At 40.6% G+C, this 19,161-nt stretch overlaps 1 protein-coding gene across 1 annotated transcript in view; it reads left to right on the top strand.

The window, feature by feature from the left end:
* nek4 (NIMA-related kinase 4) overlaps window positions 1-19,161 on the top strand; it is a 32,935-nt gene that overhangs the window by 9,418 nt on the left and 4,356 nt on the right. The window contains exons 6-15 of the mRNA XM_056236704.1: window positions 2,944-3,073; window positions 3,162-3,758; window positions 6,076-6,129; window positions 6,916-7,062; window positions 7,216-7,350; window positions 9,313-9,379; window positions 15,854-16,032; window positions 18,190-18,281; window positions 18,449-18,630; window positions 18,818-18,951. Of these exons, the coding sequence (XP_056092679.1) occupies window positions 2,944-3,073; window positions 3,162-3,758; window positions 6,076-6,129; window positions 6,916-7,062; window positions 7,216-7,350; window positions 9,313-9,379; window positions 15,854-16,032; window positions 18,190-18,281; window positions 18,449-18,630; window positions 18,818-18,951 (1,717 nt within the window). The remainder of the gene's footprint in view (window positions 1-2,943; window positions 3,074-3,161; window positions 3,759-6,075; window positions 6,130-6,915; window positions 7,063-7,215; window positions 7,351-9,312; window positions 9,380-15,853; window positions 16,033-18,189; window positions 18,282-18,448; window positions 18,631-18,817; window positions 18,952-19,161) is intronic.

Raw genomic sequence — 19,161 nt, 5'->3', positions numbered from 1 at the left:
GTGTGTGTACAGATGTGTGTGTGTACAGATGTGTGTGTGTGTACAGATTTGTGTGTACAGATGTGTGTGTACAGATGTGTGTGTACTGATGTGTGTGTACTGATGTGTGTGTACAGGTGTGTGTACAGATGTGTGTGTGTACAGATGTGTGTGTGTACAGATGTGTGTGTGTACAGATGTGTGTGTGTACAGATGTGTGTGTGTACAGATGTGTGTGTGTACAGATGTGTGTGTGTACTGATGTGTGTGTGTACTGATGTGTGTGTGTACAGATGTGTGTGTGTACAGATGTGTGTGTGTACAGATGTGTGTGTGTACAGATGTGTGTGTGTACAGATGTGTGTGTGTACAGATGTGTGTGTGTGCAGATGTGTGTGTGCAGATGTGTGTGTACAGATGTGACGTAATGACGCAAAGACATGCTCGAATCTCCCGCGGAAATCCACCAGTACCACTGGAATTAAAAACATTATTACAAGCTTACCGCTTTGAATCGAGCTACGGCAAGCAGAGAGTTCTGAACACTGGCTAGTTATGTATTTTCTTAAATATGTATTTTGGAAATTTTTTAACCCAAAAAAAGCTACGGACTGCAGCTTTATAGACACGTGCAAAGGATAAACTTTCGTGAAGATGCAGCGCTGGCCTGATTGGAAGAGTCACCGCTCCATCAGTTGTCCCGCGCGTTGTTCATGCTTCCCCCAGGCAGTCCTTATTGTTGAGCTCTGCTGATTTCAATTTGTTTTGGCAAGTATTTAATTATTTTACCCAAAGAAAAAGCGTTGGATTGTGCAACAGACATTATACATCTCAGTGTCTTCACACAGTAAACCATCTGTTTGTAATATCGGCTTTTTCATGCTGTAGCCGATATACCGATGGTTTTAAATTGATAAAAAATTGCCCTATAAAAATAAGCGGCGGATACATCGGTGCATCACTAGTTGTAACGGTACACAAAGATGACGCTTCGGGACATACCTTGGTTTGGTATGTTTTTGGTACAGGAGGGGGAAAAACTAACCATGTTTTTTTGGGGTTTTTTAAATAAAAAAAGTAAAAAAAGTCTGTCAATATTGCTGCATACACTGCAGTTTATGCTGCTTTTGTAATTGGCGGAAGAGATTTGAAGTGCTTTTACTTGTTGATGCTAATATGTTAGCCAAATATTTTAGAATAAGGTTCTCGTTCTAATCCTCCATCTATTTGACACACATGCTCTCCGGCACTTGTTCATTGAAGTCTGCAAATTTAAAGTTAAATTCTGACTCGCTTTCTGTCAGGATAATCCTTTATGAGAAATTAAAAAACTTGAATTTGTAACATTTACAGGTAAGTATACATCTGTAAGATTTGAATTGTGCGCTGACAGTGAGGAAAGCTATGTAGGTTTATGATTTAGTTTGAAGTGCTTAATTTAAAGCATTTCTCATGTTTAAGACCGGTTGGATTGTGCACTTATTCGGGAGCAACTCACTCTGTGTGCTTTATTATTTTTCAGATGTGTTGCAACATCAAAGTACACTCAGCTAAAGGATTATTAGGAACACCTGTTCAATTTCTCATTAATGCAATTATCTAATCAACCAATCACATGGCAGTTGCTTCAATGCATTTAGGGGTGTGGTCCTGGTCAAGACAATCTCCTGAACTCCAAACTGAATGTCAGAATGGGAAAGAAAGGTGATTTAAGCAATTTTGAGCGTGGCATGGTTGTTGGTGCCAGACGGGCCGGTCTGAGTATTTTACAATCTGCTCAGTTACTGGGATTTTCACGCACAACCATTTCTAGGGTTTACAGAGAATGGTGTGAAAAGGGAAAAACATCCAGTATGCGGCAGTCCTGTGGGCGAAAATGCCTTGTTGATGCTAGAGGTCAGAGGAGAATGGGCCGACTGATTCAAGCTGATAGAAGAGCAACTTTGACTGAAATAACCACTCGTTACAACCGAGGTATGCAGCAAAGCATTTGTGAAGCCACAACACTCACAACCTTGAGGCGGATGGGCTACAACAGCAGAAGACCCCACCGGGTACCACTCATCTCCACTACAAATAGGAAAAAGAGGCTACAATTTGCAAGAGCTCACCAAAATTGGACAGTTGAAGACTGGAAAAATGTTGCCTGGTCTGATGAGTCTCGATTTCTGTTGAGACATTCAGATGGTAGAGTCAGAATTTGGCGTAAACAGAATGAGAACATGGATCCATCATGCCTTGTTACCACTGTGCAGGCTGGTGGTGGTGGTGTAATGGTGTGGGGGATGTTTTCTTGGCACACTTTAGGCCCCTAAGTGCCAATTGGGCATCGTTTAAATGCCACGGCCTACCTGAGCATTGTTTCTGACCATGTCCATCCCTTTATGGCCACCATGTACCCATCCTCTGATGGCTACTTCCAGCAGGATAATGCACCATGGCACAAAGCTTGAATCATTTCAAATTGGTTTCTTGAACATGACAATGAGTTTCACTGTACTAAAATGGCCCCCACAGTCACCAGATCTCAACCCAATAGAGCATCTTTGGGATGTGGTGGAACGGGAGCTTCGTGCCCTGGATGTGCATCCCACAAATATCCATCAACTGCAAGATGCTATCCTATCAATATGGGCCAACATTTCTAAAGAATGCTTTCAGCACCTTGTTGAATCAATGCCACGTAGAATTAAGGCAGTTCTGAAGGCGAAAGGGGGTCAAACACAGTATTAGTATGGTGTTCCTAATAATCCTTTAGGTGCCCCACGGCACCTATTGATTTAAACGATATTGCCCCACATAAGGAGGAAAATCAGAGTTTAAAATGACATTCCGCACACAGAGAAGTTCCACACGTGCACTGATTAAAACAATACTGTATTCATTTGGTACATGTGTACGAATTATTTTGTGTACGTTTTCACCCCTTGTTTACAATGGTCTGTCCTGTTACTGATCTAACAGGAAAACTGCCAAATCACGGAAAAATGCAGTGAACAGCAAACCCAGTGCCGGATCAGATGGCTCAACCAAACCAAATCATGAAGTTCATCCACAGTGTTTTAACTCTGAGTCAAAGACCAGAAGAAAAAAGGTAGGATGAAGCTGCCAAGTTGCTGATTTTAAGACCATGTGTGTGGACATGATCTCAGTTCATCTGTTTTGTTTTCCACATTTCATAGGTTGAAGAAAATAACTTGAACCGACAACAACTCTGTAACGGTGCAGTGGAAAATGTGGTTCCTAACCCACCCTTGCCCCCAAAATCTCCCAGTCGGGACATTCTTAACTCAACAGGCCAATCTTTAGCCACTATTAGCAATATAGACATTGAAATCCAATCCCAGAAACAAAGAAAAGCCAAGCCGCCACAGCCAAAGCCCAGCAGCCATCAAAACCACAAGCCTCCATCTGTGAGCATGAAGAAAGAAGATCCCAGTCCTCCTCAGACACACCCTCTGAAACAAGAGTCTGGTGTCAGCAGGACGGAGGATAAGATGTCAGCGGATGGATTGAGATCAGAAAGCTCAAATGCTCCCAAACCTGCAGATCGACCCAAGAACAAGGCTCTTGAAGCAAGTATGGATCTCAAAGATGACACCATGAAGCTCCTGCAGGAGGCAGGGGTGGAGGACCTCCCGTACGAGCCCACTGAACAACATCACAGTGCTGAGAGAAAGACCGACAGCCAAAGAACTTCAACGGCTGCTGACGATAATCACAGCAATGCTTGTGTCATACAGGATGTTCCCACTGGAAGTTCAACTGAGGAGAGCGAGGTACGTTACTGTGATGGAACCAATCAAAGCTTCTGATAGGTTTGCTTAAAGGACAAGTTGGGTATTTTACACTTAAAGCCCTGTTTTAAGATCGTTTCTGATGAAATAAAACGGTTAAGATTGAAATTTGGACACATGCTGCTGTTTCTGTGGTTGCACCCCCCACTTCCACAATGGTTGCATAGGTGCACTGGAACAATCCTACCTAAAACGCATTAAACTTTAGTTTACAAAGACGTGAAACTCAGCGAGTGGTCTGGGGTGTTCACTGATATGCTCACACAAACATCGCTGCAAAAGATGCTTTCCAACCGGTTTTATCGTGGTTTTTGTCCAAGTCAAGTCAATGGAGTTGGACAAAAACTACAATAAACCTGTTCTCGGGCCAGCAGCATGTGTCCAAATGTCAATCTCAACCGTTCTATTTCATCAGAAACGATCTTAAAACAGGGCTTTAAGTGTAAAATACCCAACTTGTCCTTTAATATAAAGCCGGTTGCACACTGTACGATTTATAATAGTTATTTACGACTGTTGCTTGTCAGACTGTACGAGTCGAGCATGATCCCCGCTGGAAGCCATGTCACACTATTAGGTCTCAGTCATTAAAGGGGGGGTGAAATGCTATTTCATGCATAGTGAGTTTTTTACACTGTTAAAGAGTTGGATTCCCATGCTAAACATGGACAAAGTTTCAAAAATTAAGTTGTACGTTTGATTGAGTATTTCTGTTCTCAAAATACTCCTTCCTGATTGTCACAAGTTTCGGAACGTTTTTTTCGAGTATGGGTGCGTATGACGTCAGATGCGCCGGAATTTCCTTATACGGTCCTAAGGGCACTTCTCTCGGAAGGGCGCGCGCGCAGCTGTAGAGCGATAGCCGTAACCTATGCCCATCAAAGCGCTGTGCATCGGCTGCGCTGCAATATGTCACCAAAGAAGTGTGTTTTCGGTTGCCAAGGCAAGACAACACTGCACAGATTCCCAAAGAATCAAGCGTTAAGGGACCAGTGGATGGAGTTTGTTTTTCCAGAACATCAACACAGTTGTGCAAGTGTTCTTGTTTGTTCCATGCATTTCGAGGATGATTTTTTTATAAACAAGGCCCAGTTCGAAGCTGGATTTGCTAATCGTTTAGTTCTCAAGGATGGATCAGTCCCAACTCTAAAGGTTAACGGTCTTGCTTTGGAACCGCAGGCGGTGAGTAGAACTGCTTCAAATATCTGTGTGTGTGTCTATCGGCGTGTTAGCTCCGCCCACACGGCACGCCTCCACCCGCTCTGCTTTTTCCGGAAAGACTCGGTACAGCCTATCTTTCTTTTATAAATATAATAAAACTAAAGACTTTTTGGAGATATTATGGATGCAATATTACTCTATAGGTACTCAAGATTAACATGAGATTGACTGAAACTGAGTGTTTCACCCCCCCTTTATGTCAGACTGCTGTGTTAAAAAACTGGTGTGCGCAAAAAAAGACTCGTCCGGAGTTTTACATCATCAGTCCTTCACACGTAGTGAAAGTGCGGAAAGCTTCTGTGTTGTACGTCACACACAGGCTCACTATTGGCCGACGCTGGTCATGTGTGTGTGTGTGTGACGTACAACACAGAAGCGCTGCGCTGTTACACTACGTGAAATCTCACGGCCCACAGAGAAGGAAATGAAGAGTTGAATAAAGTCGTTATTTTTGTTTGTTTTTTGCGCACAAAAAGTATTCTCGTCGCTTGATAAACTTAAGGTTGAGCCGCTGTCGTCACTCGGACTATTTTAACGATGTCTTTCATAACTTTTGGGCCGGCCAGTTTCGATCCCTTAAGAAGCCTATGGAGGAGTGATCCAGCTCTCAGATTTAATCAAATATCTTCATTTGTGTTCTGAAGATGAACGAAAGTCTTACGGGGTTGAACATCATGAGGGAGAGTAACTACTGACAGAGTTTACATGTTTGGGTGAACTATCCCTTTAATTCTGTCATTATTCACTCACTCTCATGTCATTCCAAACCTGTATGACTTTCTTTCTTTCTTTCTTTCTTGTGTGGAACATGAAAGGAGATATATAGAAAAAATGTCTGTTTTTGTCCATACTAAAACTGTTTGGTTACCAATCATGTTCTTTGAAATGTCATATTTTGTGTTCCACACAAGAAAGAAAGTCGTACAGGTTTGGACCAACATCAGGGTGAGTAGAAGATCACAGAACTTTCAGTTTTCAGGAACTATCCCTTTAATTTATTTGATCGATTGATTGATTGATTCATTCATTCATTAATTCATTCTAAAGACAATGTATTTTTGTTTCCTTCACATTGCAGGGAAGTTTAGACTCCACAGAGAAACTACTCAAGCCTGTTCCTGTCATTTTAATGGTAAAACACTGTTCCCTTTCTTTCTTTCTTTCTTTCTTTCTTTCTTTCTTTCTTTCTTTCTTTCTTTCTTTCTTTCTTTCTTTCTTTCTTTCTTTCTTTCTTTCTTTCTCATTTTAAATAATTTTATTTAAAGATATTTATGAAAATGTACTGTATATTGTTTTATATTGTAAAATGTATACTTGACATAAATGTATATAGTTATATAAATATTATACAAATATTTATTTACTTAATTGTTTATATTATTATTAATGGTAACACTTTACAATTAGGTTCATTATTTAACCTTAGTTAACATGAACTAACAATGAACAATACTTCTTCAGCATTTATTAATCTTAGTTAATATTATATTCAACATTTACCAACACGTTATTAAAACCAAAGGTTGTGTTTGTTAACATTAGTTAATGCGCTGTGAACAAACATGAATAAACAGCTGGATTTTTATTAACTAACATTAACAAAGATGAATAAATACTGTAACAAATGTATTCCTCATTGTTAGTTCATGTTAGGTAATACATTTACTAATGTTAACTAATGAACCTTATTGTAAAGTGTTACCTTATTAATAGTACAAATATTTACTTTAAAACCTGTGTTATTATTGCTTTTGTTTTTCAGATTGGTGATTGAAATACAATGACTTTTTGTGCAAATCATTTATTAATTGTTGTTGCTGCTCTATATTACAAAAATATTTCTTCTTTATATTTTTTATTATAAATATTAATATAATCCTTTAAATAATATTTAAACATTACTTGTAATAACATTTAGGAGCCATGCAATCCCGAGTCCACATCGCTCTCAGATGAAAGCAGAGCCGTTCTTCCTCCTCCTTCCTCTTCCTCCGAACCATCCCTGTCACGTCAGCGCCGGCAGAGGAAGAAGGACACGTCTCTGCGTGAACACAACACTCATCAAGTGAGTAGCTTGAGCATTGGAAATCTTGTATTTTATAACTTAATGATTATTTGACATCTTTTTATCAAAGAATTACTACAAACCAGAATGAATTCACATTCTCTTTATATTGTGTGTCGCTGATCTTACTCACTAAAACCTTTGTATGTTCAGGTCAAAGCCATGCCCAGACCTCTGCCGCCTCTTCCTGAAGATATCCTATCAATAAACCGTGCACAGGAAGCCCAGAGTAACCCCGAGAAGAACAGACCTACCGATCTCTCATCCAAAGACACTCCAGAACAGCAGGTGCAGCATTGGGGACTGTGTTAAACTGCTTTATACAGGATATCCATATAAAGAAGATAACGCATGTGCAGTAATCTGATATTTCCCATGGCATCAGGTTTCTTTTTAGGGTGCTTTCACATCTGTAGTTCGGTTCATTTGGTCCGGATCAAGGGCGAAAAATTATACTTTGTATCATTTTCAGGCGTTTTGGTTCATTTTCACACCACACTGATTTCTCTGGGAAGAATCAGTTGATGAAACGAACCAAAATGCAGTCACATGACAACATCCACATCACTCCAACAGAACTCCTGGAAGTGAACAAAGAGGAGCAAAATCCGGCAGACATGCGGAGAATTCGCTCACAATGTTCAGAATCAGCACAAGCTTTATCCTTTCGCAAATCCCCTCATAAACAACAAAGTCTAGATGCGATATAAATGAGAGATTCACTGTGCAGTGCGGACGTCTTCAGTGTTCATGAGGAGGGTTTTAGTGAGAGTGCAGAACGTAAGTCATGGCTTAAAGGGAGCGCTATTGACAATCTAAATAATAGTTTTGTTTGACTACGGCAGCTGGGTTAGTCCAAAAATGCGCAGTTCTTTGGCAGTTGGGTCTGTTCGAGGTCGGATCACGTTCTCACCACAAACGAACCGCTCCAGAGTTCGTTTGAAAGCGTACCGAGACCAACTCTTCGAGGATGTCTCGGTACGCTTGTTTGGGCCGCTTTTGGTGCGCACCCGAGTGTGATTGCTGTTTCACACCTGCCCAAACAAACCACACCAAGGGGGAAAACGAACTAAATGAGGCAGGTGTGAAAGCACCCTTAAAGTCCCCGTGAACCGGAAGTTGCAAACGACTTTTCTCCAGTGTTGTGACGTATTTCCGAGAGAAACGGAATACTAAATGAGGAAAAATAGTGGGCGTGGCTTTTCCCCCCACTTAGCACCTGATTGGATCTAGAAAAGTAGGTGTTTTCATTCAGCCTGTCTACTGCAAGGGGGTAATCCATCGACCGGAAGTTAAAGCCTGCCGGGTATCGCCATCTTGTAGCAGAACTTCACTTGCGTTAGCATTTCCATTGACTCCCATTCATTTTGGCGTCACTTTGACAGCGAATAACTTTACATCTGAGGCGTTTAAAGACTCCATTTGTCCATTATTTATTTCTAAAGAAACACGACAATGTATAAAGTGCTCCATTACCTTCTATGTTACACTATGGCCCCGTAGAAACAGTTTTAGTAAAAATAGGCTAACGATTGCGTCATAACCACTCGACTCTGTCGCGCTGTACAGAAATGACCGTACAGACAGGAGGAGAAGCTCGCAGGCGATCGGGGGGACGTCCCGTCAAGAGAGAAGCCCATAGATAATGAGTCCATAAAAGCAACGGAAAACTTACTCCTGCTCACTCACGCCAAAGAACTCTTTGCTCAAGTTCCCCGTCTCTGCAAGATTAACGTTGGCAATTTTCACGCACAGCTACTAGAAGAGTCACGTCTGTCAGACAGGTTGCTCACGTCATCAAGCTTAGTTTGAGTCGGTTTGAGTCTGCGCGTCAGGAACGGAAGTGCTCAAAAATCGCTAGAAATGGGCTTCAACTGTCTCAACTGAGTTCCAATGAGATGCTCTGTCCACTTCTTATACTGTCTATGGTCTACTGTCAGTTGGAGGGGTGTGATTACGGATGTTAAGCAGACGCCCAAACCGTCAAACCTACGTCATCATCAGGGAAGGTCCTCCAATGCAGAGGGAGGGGAAATTTCAGATTTTGATTAAAGATTACGAAGCCAAAAATTTTTTTGTGTGTGTGGATTGACTTGCATGGATGAATTGTTCACCACAAAACGATCAATTTAGGCAAACAAAGTAAGTATGGTCAATTTTGAATTCATGGGGACTTACTTTAAACCATTTGTTTGAAGCTTTGTGTTTCATCTGTGAGTTTGTTGTTAATAAAAATCACTGTACTTACAGAATCGTCCACTGTCTGCGAGAGAAAGGAGAAGACTGAAGCAATTACAGGAGAACTCCAGACAACAAGGTTTGTGAATTTCTTTGAATGTCGTGAAAATGTTTCAAAAACAATAACAATGTGAATGGAAAGATTACTGCAAAAATTACTGCAAAAATAGACCAAAACAAGATCTGAATACACTTTTTGTGTCGGGATCTTGTTCACATGCACTCCATTTTCCGACGATATTCTGTTTAAGGCTTTAAATGCTTCAGGGTTATTATCGTGAACTAACACTAATGCTATTAAAAACAGTTTTGTTAAATAAAGATTAATAAATGTTAGATGTTGAAGCACTAAATTACTGACTGGAAATAAATACAAACTAAAACTAAAGCTAAGACTGAAATAAAAATAAATTAAACCTAAAGTAATATATAAAATAATAAAATGACAAAGCACATAACAAAATTACTAAAAACAATGAAAATATAAAAATAAAAGCTTATTCAAATTATTAATAAAAACTTTGGTTACACTTTATTTTAATGTGTCCCTGTTACAGTGTAATTACAGATTTAAGTACTGAGTAATAATAATTAACTACATGTACTTACTATAGGATTAGGGTAGGATCAGGAGGGTTAATTGCATGTAATTATTATGCCTGATTTATAGTTATTACTATAGTAAATACATGTAACGTGTGTAACAAGGACACATTAAAATAAACACTATTAATATGTAAATAATACTAAAATAACGCTGCACAGCTATTGGAATATAGACATAGACACGCACATTTCTTTTTCTAAATATATGACCATATTCTGACTACTGCCGCAATATTCTTTTGTATATAAATACAATCAATATGTATGCTAGATTCTTTTTCAAACTGTTCCCTTTTTAGTACACTTAAAGGGCTAGTTCACCCAAAAATGAAAATTATCAAGTTGTTCCAAACCTGATAATGCCCTTAAAGGGGCGGTTCAGGATTTTGGACATCGGGCCTCATTTCCAAGTTAGCCTTAGTGTTATTTATCAGTGGAGACAGTTTTCATCCAGTCGTTCCAGTCGCGAGTCAACGGTAACTGCTAGCCTGCCATTAAAAACAGTTTTACCCACTCCACAGTTCACCAAAAGCAGATAAATTATAACACCAGACTATCGATGTAAATGTCTGTTGAGAGAATAATGGTAGAAATCAAACTACCCATTCATCGCATTGCAATAGTTATACTTTGTTCCCTGTATTTATTAGCACAGTCTACAGCAGCGGCGGAGTGATATGTAGTTGCCTAGGTGAGAGAGAGAAGTAGAGCGAGAGAGAGGGAGGTAGAGAGAGGTAGGGGGAGAGAGAGAGAGGTAGGGGGAGAGAGAGAGAGAGAGAGAGAGAGTTCCATGAGAGATGGTCACACTTGAGTTGAGCTCCAGATAAATGATAAAAAATAGGAATTATTTTACAACAAAATAAGAGAAAAGTAGAAGATTTAACATAAAACAACATCTAGACGAAGTTTTTGTTGAATTGGGACAGTTTTTATTTATTTTTATTTTTTATTTAATTTTTTACACCTGAATCTGAGGAAAGTTCAAGAGAAGATCAGCACAGGATTACCCTCTACCCTCTACAGAAGAGGATATTTATAATGAAAAGGATGACATCAAGCAACATAATCAACATAACATCTAAGAAGGAAACTTTCAAGAAAGAAGAGAGGTAAAGACATCTTGAACAGAAAGTGCAATTTCACATCTCTCTGAGTTTTTGCTCAGCACAGCACAAAGAGACATTTTGGACAAAACTGAAACTTGAACTTTAAAGAAATATATATATATATATTTTTCCTCACAAAATCAGTGAAAGTTATATTTTTTGCCTGCTTTTTTGGCTTTTTTTATTAATTTTATCCCTTTATATCATCACTGGGAGAAAATAAACATAAAACTGGCAGTTATTTTCAGTTGGATGTTTACATTCTAAATCAACTATGGCCAGTGCATCATCCTGGCCCCGCCCCCAGAAGAGTTCTGAACACTCCAGCCACAGCACCAGGCCTAAACAACCCCCGTATGTGGAGGCCATCCCACTGCACTATCCTAAAGATGTCACAAATGAATCGGCACGGAAAGTCTACAAAAACAAAAGACTGACAGACAACCCAGAAACACTTTTTGCAGACCTACATAAAGATGGCAGCATAAGTAACCTAATATTCCATACCAACAAGCCCTATGGATGGCACAAGGCCATCATTGCACACTACCCCTCAGCTGAAAGAAAAGGCATCTGCGGGGGTTTCCAGCCAAAAATAAAAAATGAGGAAGACACAACAACCACCAACGTAAATATCTACAAAACAACGGGTATAGTGGTGGTAAAAAGCATCAATGGGCTCTTCGAACAAGACTTCCTCAGCATCAAAGACAGAGCACAGAAAGAGACCACTACCAGCGACCAACTTATCCCTCCTGAGGAGTCAGTCTTCCACACCTTCCACACAGACGAGGATCAGACAGAACACAGAGACCCTTCGAGCACAGAACAGACCAAAGACCCCCATCCACACTGCTATTGCACTGACATGAGGGAGAGATTCACAGAGCTAGAGGGAGAAATGGTCCAGCTCAAGGAGATGATCTTCTCCCTGCAAACAGTTCAGACAACAGACCAGACCAGCAACAGCCCCACAGCCAAGCACAGAGATAGGGACAGCCTCAGGAGAGAGCTGTGTACACTGCAGACTGAGGTGAAGGGACTCCAGCAGGAGAGAGAGGGGTTAAGGGCTCAGCTGGAGACACTGGAAACACAGTTCTTACAACAGACTGAGTTACATGTATAGATGGAAAGAAAACAGTAAAGATACATATCTAAGTACAATTAGTCAACCGAAAATTCAAGCCCCATTAGATCAATTCCTTGCCACTCCTTTCCTGCACAATAGTGAAGGTACAAACCTAGCAGTAGACAAGCTGAACAGAATATTTGAGGTATCAGCAACATTATCCAACTTAAAAATCACAAAAAGAAAACCAAAAAGACCACATGCCAGTGCCACTGAGAAATGGTTTGACAATGACTGCAAAAAACTTAGGAAAGAATTAAGAATCCTATCCAACCAGAAACACAGAGATGCTGACAATGAGAACATCCGTCATCTCTATCACGAAAAACTGAAACAATATAGGAATACTTTAAGAAAGAAAAAAGAACAAAACACAAAAAGTCAACTCAGGGAAATTGAAGAATCCTTAGAATCCGACCAGTTCTGGAAACATTGGAACACACTAAACAAACCCTACCATCCAGAACTAGCTATCCAGAATGGAGATGTTTGGGTAAACCACTTCTCCAACCTCTTTAGTGATATAAACAGAAATCAGGAACAAAATGCCCTATATGACAAACTAAGGGTTTTAGAATCAACCATCAAAGACTATCAGAACCAATAACACTAACCGAACTATTAGACAAAATACAAACCCTGAAATTGCAAAAAGCCTGTGGTATCGATGGCATCCTAAATGAAATGATTAAATACACAGACCACAAATTCAAATTAGCCATTCTAAAGCTCTTCAATATCATCCTGAGTTTAGGTATATTCCCCAGCATTTGGAACAAAGGTCTTATTACCCCAATCCATAAAAACGGAGACAGATTTGACCCTAATAACTACCGTGGTATATGTGTAAACAGCAACCTAGGCAAACTTTTCTGCAACATCCTAAACGGCAGACTAGCCCATTTTCTCAGAGACAGAAATGTTCTAAACAAGTGTCAAATTGGCTTCCAACCAAAATATCGCACATCAGACCACATATACACTCTCCATACCTTAGTCGATAAGCAAATCAACCAAAACAAAAGTAAAATTTTCTCATGCTTTGTTGACTTCAAAAAAGCATTTGACTCCATTTGGCATGAAGGTCTTTTTCTTCAATTAATCCAGTGCGGCATTGGAGGAAAAGCATATGACATCATCAAATCTATGTACACAAACAACAAATTTGCAGTTAAAATTGGTAACAAGCACACAGAATTCCTCCCTCAGAGTCGTGGAGTGAGACAGGGCTGCAGCTTAAGTCCCACGCTCTTCAACATCTACATAAATGAGCTAGCGAGGGCTCTGGATCAGTCTGCAGCACCTGGCCTTACTCTACTGGACACTGAGGTCAGATGCCTTCTGTTCGCTGATGATCTGGTGCTGCTGTCTCCCACTAAAGAGGGTCTACAGCAGCATCTAGACCTCCTGCACAGCTTCTGTCAGTCATGGGGCCTGTCAGTTAACCCCAAAAAGACAAAAATAATGATTTTCCAAAAAAGACCCAGCCGCAAAGACCAAGATCATAGTTTTAAATTGAACAACATGCTCCTCGAACACACGCAGGACTACACTTACCTTGGCATAAATATCAGCAACACAGGAAATTTAAAAAAAGCTGTAAACGACTTGAGAGACAAGGCACGGAGAGCTTTTTATGCTATTAAGAGAAATATCCTAATTGACATCCCAATTAGAATCTGGCTAAAAATAATCAAAACAGTAATAGAGCCCATCGCGCTGTACGGGTGTGAAGTCTGGGGTCCACTCTCAGACCAAGAGTTCACTAGATGGGACAAACACCCGATGGAGACTCTGCAGACCGAGCTGTGCAAAATCCTGCTACGAGTTCAGCGCAAAACCCCAAATAATGCCTGTAGAGCAGAATTAGGTTTATACCCCCTTTTAATAACTATTCAAAAAAGAGCCATTAAATTCCATGCCCACTTAAAAAATAGCGATGAACAGACCCTCCATCACAAAGCCCTGTCCTACCAAGAGCTGAAGCCAGAGAGGAACGCCCTCGGCCGATTGGTCTCAGAGCTGACGTCACAAACTGACAATAAAAACATAGCCAGACCAAACCAAATTATTAAAACACAAAAAGAAAAATACGTCAAACATTGGACAGACGCGACAGCCAAACAGAGTAAATTGGAATGCTATTTGGCCCTAAACAGAACATATGAATTGGCAGGATACCTGAGTACAGTGAGCGACCCTAAACTGAGGAAAGTCCTGAGCATGTACAGACTCAGTGAACACAGTCTGAGCATCGAGACAGGCCGACACAGGCAGACCTGGCTGCCGAAGGAAGAGCGACTGTGCCCTCACTGCACACACACACACACACACACACACACACACACACACACACACACACACACACACACACACACACACACACACACACACACACACACACACAGGCAGACCTGGCTGCCGAGGGAAGAGCGACTGTGCCCTCACTGCACAGAGAATCAGGTGGAAACAGAACTGCACTTCTTGACATCCTGCCCCAAATATAAAAACATTAGGGACACTTTCTATCCCCTTTTCACAACCTACCAGAAGGACTTCCCCCAAAAATCGAATATGGACAAACTCCCACTCCTGCTAGGAGAAAGCCCAGCGAGCTCAAACCTGGCTGCCAGATATGTGAGGTCCTGTCACGAAGAGAGAGCCTCCGGCAGGACAGAGCTACCAACTGTATGCCTAGAGACACTGAGATAAATACTAGAAGTTTGAAGATTTTTATTATTATTATTATTAATTTATTTTAATTTTTATTTATAATTATTTATTTATTTGTTTGTATTGTATAGTGTTATGGGTGCTTTGGCAATGTAAAGATTTCTTTCACCATGCCAATAAAGCTATTTGAATTGAATTGAGAGAGAGAGAGAGAGAGAGAGAGAGAGAGAGAGAGAGAGAGAGAGAGAGAGAGAGAGAGAGAGAAGAGAGAGAGAGAGAGAGAGAGAGAGAGAGAAGAGAGAGAGAGAGAGAGAGAGAGAGAGAGATGAGAGAGAGAGAGGAGAGAGGAGAGAGAGAGAAGAGAGAGAAAGAGAGAAAGAGAGAGAGAAGAGAGAGGAGAGAGAGAGAGAGAGAGAGAGAGAGAGAGAGAGGGGAGAGAGAGGTAGTCCCGACTGTAGTGCGCTTCGGTTCTGTGTTTACTTTTCGGCGCAGTGCTACTAACCGGAGCAAAGTAAAATTCTGCCGCCGCTGAGAAACTAGTTCCTGTAAATGTATTGCGATCATTGAGATGCAAGAGTAGTTTGATTTCTAACATTATTCTCTCAACAGACATTTACATCGATAGTCTGGTGTTATAATGAATTTGCATTTGGTGAACTGTGGAGTGGATAAAACTGTTTTTAATGGCGTATTAATTTTTAATACCGTTGACTCGCGCTAGCCTAGCACCGGCGAACTATGCAACTGGAACGACTGGATGAAAATTTTTAGAACTGTTTTAAAACTGTCTCCACTGATAAATAACACCAAAGCTAACTTGGAAATGAGGCCCGTTGTCCAAAATCCTGAACCACCCCTTTAAGGGCATTATTGGCGGATCAAAGCGAGACGTTTCTGCGCGTGTCCATTAGCATGCATGAGGGGCTGTAGAGCCGCCCACTATGATCAAAGCCCACAGGTGCTGCATACATGAATGCAGATAAAAGGAGATTTAGAACACTTTCAATGAATATGATTCCTTAGTTTCTTTTCTTTGAAGCAGTGTCCGCTGTCAAAAGGGCAGCTTGTGATGTCCCCTCATTAGACCGCAAGCAGACAGACCAGCTACACTGCCCGAGACCTGCCAGCACAACCTGGGAAACAAAAAAGGTAAGTCTAATTTTTCCTCCTCGACTCAAAACGGTCTTTCAAACACCATACACTTCCTTCATACTTGCGGTATAAGACCATTTAGACAGAAGCAGAGTCCTTGCTTAAAGGCATAGTTCACCCAAAAATCAAAATCCTTTCTTCTGTGGGGTATTAATAAAAAAAAATCCATTCAATGGTTCCCAAAATTCTTCATATGATCTTATATATTATTATGTCAGATCTTCTATATAAGAAATTCATATAGGTTTGGAACAACATGAGGGTGAGTAAATGATGACTAAAGTTTCATTTTGTGGTGAACTATCCCTTTAAATTCCCCATGTTATCAAACCCGTTTCATGTTGACTTTAAATAAATATACTCTGAGCGGTTCTGGTTCCCAAACATTTCCGTGTCAAACCACCTTTTCCATTGAGGGCCAATAGAGAAATATGCAGTGATGGTAAAAATGAAGTGATACTTTTAAATATTAAACTACAACCACCAGTAGGTCTTAATGAGTGAGTCGAGTCATTCAGTGAAGAATCAAGTGGCTGTATTTATGAACGAATCATTGAATCATTGACTCCCGATTCGTTCATGAAAAAGCGCTGTGTGTTTCAGTTCTGCTGTGGCTTTCGTTGAAACTATTATTTTTTGGCAAAATAGTGCAAACAATCCTGTTTTAATATTACACTTTTGTTTGTTTAACTTTTTGTAAAAAATCAGTCACATTTGCAGTCGTGTGGGAATTTGGGAAAAATTGCATTCTTTCTCGTATAATAGATTATAAACATTAAAAACAAGAAGTATGTTTTTGTATTGAAGAGAGTTTGAGTCTTAAAGGTACAATATGTAAGAATTTTGTAATAAAATATCCAAAAATCACTTGCACAGTGTGATATATTTCCTGCAGTTGTGTACTTACAATATCCCAAAAGTCTCCAAAGATTTTTTATTTTCAGAGAAATTCCAATTTTAAATAAGTGGCCGTCCCGGAAAAAATTACGCAATATCCGCGCTATCCTCGGTTCCCGCTCATACTGCCATATCCATGACGTAACCATGGCGACAGACGTGGACAACTGCGTAGTGCGTAGCGTTTAGCGCCGCGCAGTTCTTGTTTCTTTCAAACATAGACCATGGCGAGCAGACTTTGGGACAAACAAGGAGAACTAAAATGAGGATCAATATCAGCGTGGCGTTTTTGAGATGCCGAGAGCTAGCGTCCGCGACTAACTCGGACTCGACAGAGCTTCACGAGTCACGACAGCTTTATTAGACAGGTGAGCAAATGTACATAAAACAAATCAATGTTATATAACGTTAGCTCAACATGATGAAATGTTAGAATATGGTCAGGATGTCATTCTAATGTTGATCTAGCTTACTGCTAGTTTCGTATAGCAAACGAACTAACACGTAGTATAACATTATAACTTTCAACACACATTAAAATGCCGTTTAGTGTGAAAGTATAACGTTAGACCAAGTGAAGCAGCGCTGCGTTACCTCACAAGTTTAATTCGTCTAATAAACTGACCTGTGTGAGTAATCCAGCACTCGCGGGTAGTTCGGTAGAATTAAATGTCCTTATTCCTTTATATCCGCGGGAGTCGCGTGTGATATCTGTCTCTTTAGCAATCGCGACCTGCTTCATACCACTGTAATGTTAAAAAACATGAATGTTTGCACTCATCCATAAACATTATTAGATCCATCAGCAAGTCCCATCATTCAGCTCATCACTGCGTCATCAACCTACGCCTGTGTTATTGTTGGAAACTGCGCCCTCTTGTGGCGAAAAAAAACTACATATTGTGCCTTTAATCGATCTCCATGCACAGCCTGTGTCTATAATTTGCTCTGTGCTAAAAGTGCTAAATCCCCACTTTCACAAACTGGTACATGGTCGAGAACAGCAGTAATGTAGTGTAATTTGCTACGGCCTCAGTCGCTGCACGCAGCCGTACGGAAGCATATGCTCGCTGCTTGTGTGGATGCAGTCCGTTTGACCGCAAAACATGAGGTAATTTGATTGGATGGCATGTATTCGACCTGTTACAGCATTTTGGCTGTTATAAATCTATAAATACATGCTCAGTTTTAATGGTTTCTTCACAACACGTACCCCTCTGTCACCTTACGTATCCCACTGCTCTATGACATCATCTCAATGTTATGTATCATCACCTTAGAATCCAAGACCTCAGCTAGTTGGTCAAAAGGGATCTGACCTGAACTGTTTTGTTTGTCTTTGTGTCTCAGTCTGATGAAGACGAGTGTAGTTCCTCCACCAGCTCCACTGAACGCTCAGAGGGGGACTACAGAGAACGGTAAGACCTCACACTAATTTGCACTCTAATAAGACATAACTGGCTAGATTTATGTTTCAAAATTCTGGTTATGTATGCGTCATGTAAACATATATGTGTTCTTCGCATTGTTTACTGCCTATAACAGTGACTAAAGGCCAATTTTTATTAATTATGTTTTTATACAGAAAGTGTGAGACCAGTGAGATGCAAGACTTGGTTCAAATGATGACTCAGACGTTACACATGGATGCCAGAGATGTATCACTACCTGAGTTCAAACTAAACAGGAAGTACAGGGACACCCTGATGCTTCATGGGAAATCCAGAGAGGGACAGGGGGATTTCCAAATCAGTGGCTTCTCGTTAGGTAACTCGCCTTACTCGTATTTTTGTTTTCAGTAACATCAACACATCTTCAAATTCCTTTAAAACAGAAAATTGCAAATGTTAAATATTTTTGAACAAATGTGAATTGAGTAATTCTTCATTTTTTAGTACAGTACACTAGTCTGGCGACAGAATCCATCGTTATATTCCTAATTTTCTGTACGTAGATGACAGCACGGGTCCAGCAAAGGTCAGGAGAGTGATTGAGCACTTGCGAACAGATGTGGTTAAAGCACTCGGTGTGAAGCTGTTGGACAGAGTCCTGGACATCATGCAGGAAGAGGAGGAAGTTAAGAGAGAGGTAAGTTAGCTAAAGTCAGAGAACGTATATTGACAAGAAATGAAAGCCAATAGAACGTTCCATTGCAACACCAGCGCTACGTGTCCGCCATCTTGGGGTGAAAGCGACTCGGCAGTCCACTAGTGATGTGTCGTTCGCAAACGAGTTCGCCGATTCTTTGAAAAGAGCCGGACTTCCCATCACTATCCACTAGCTTCTTGCTGTCGCTAT

The sequence above is a fragment of the Rhinichthys klamathensis genome, unplaced genomic scaffold (genome assembly GCF_029890125.1).
Source record: "Rhinichthys klamathensis goyatoka isolate OS25496 unplaced genomic scaffold, OSU_Roscu_1.1 h1tg000461l_1, whole genome shotgun sequence".
Lineage (NCBI taxonomy): Eukaryota > Metazoa > Chordata > Actinopteri > Cypriniformes > Leuciscidae > Rhinichthys > Rhinichthys klamathensis.
This window is presented reverse-complemented; position numbering and strand designations above follow the sequence as displayed.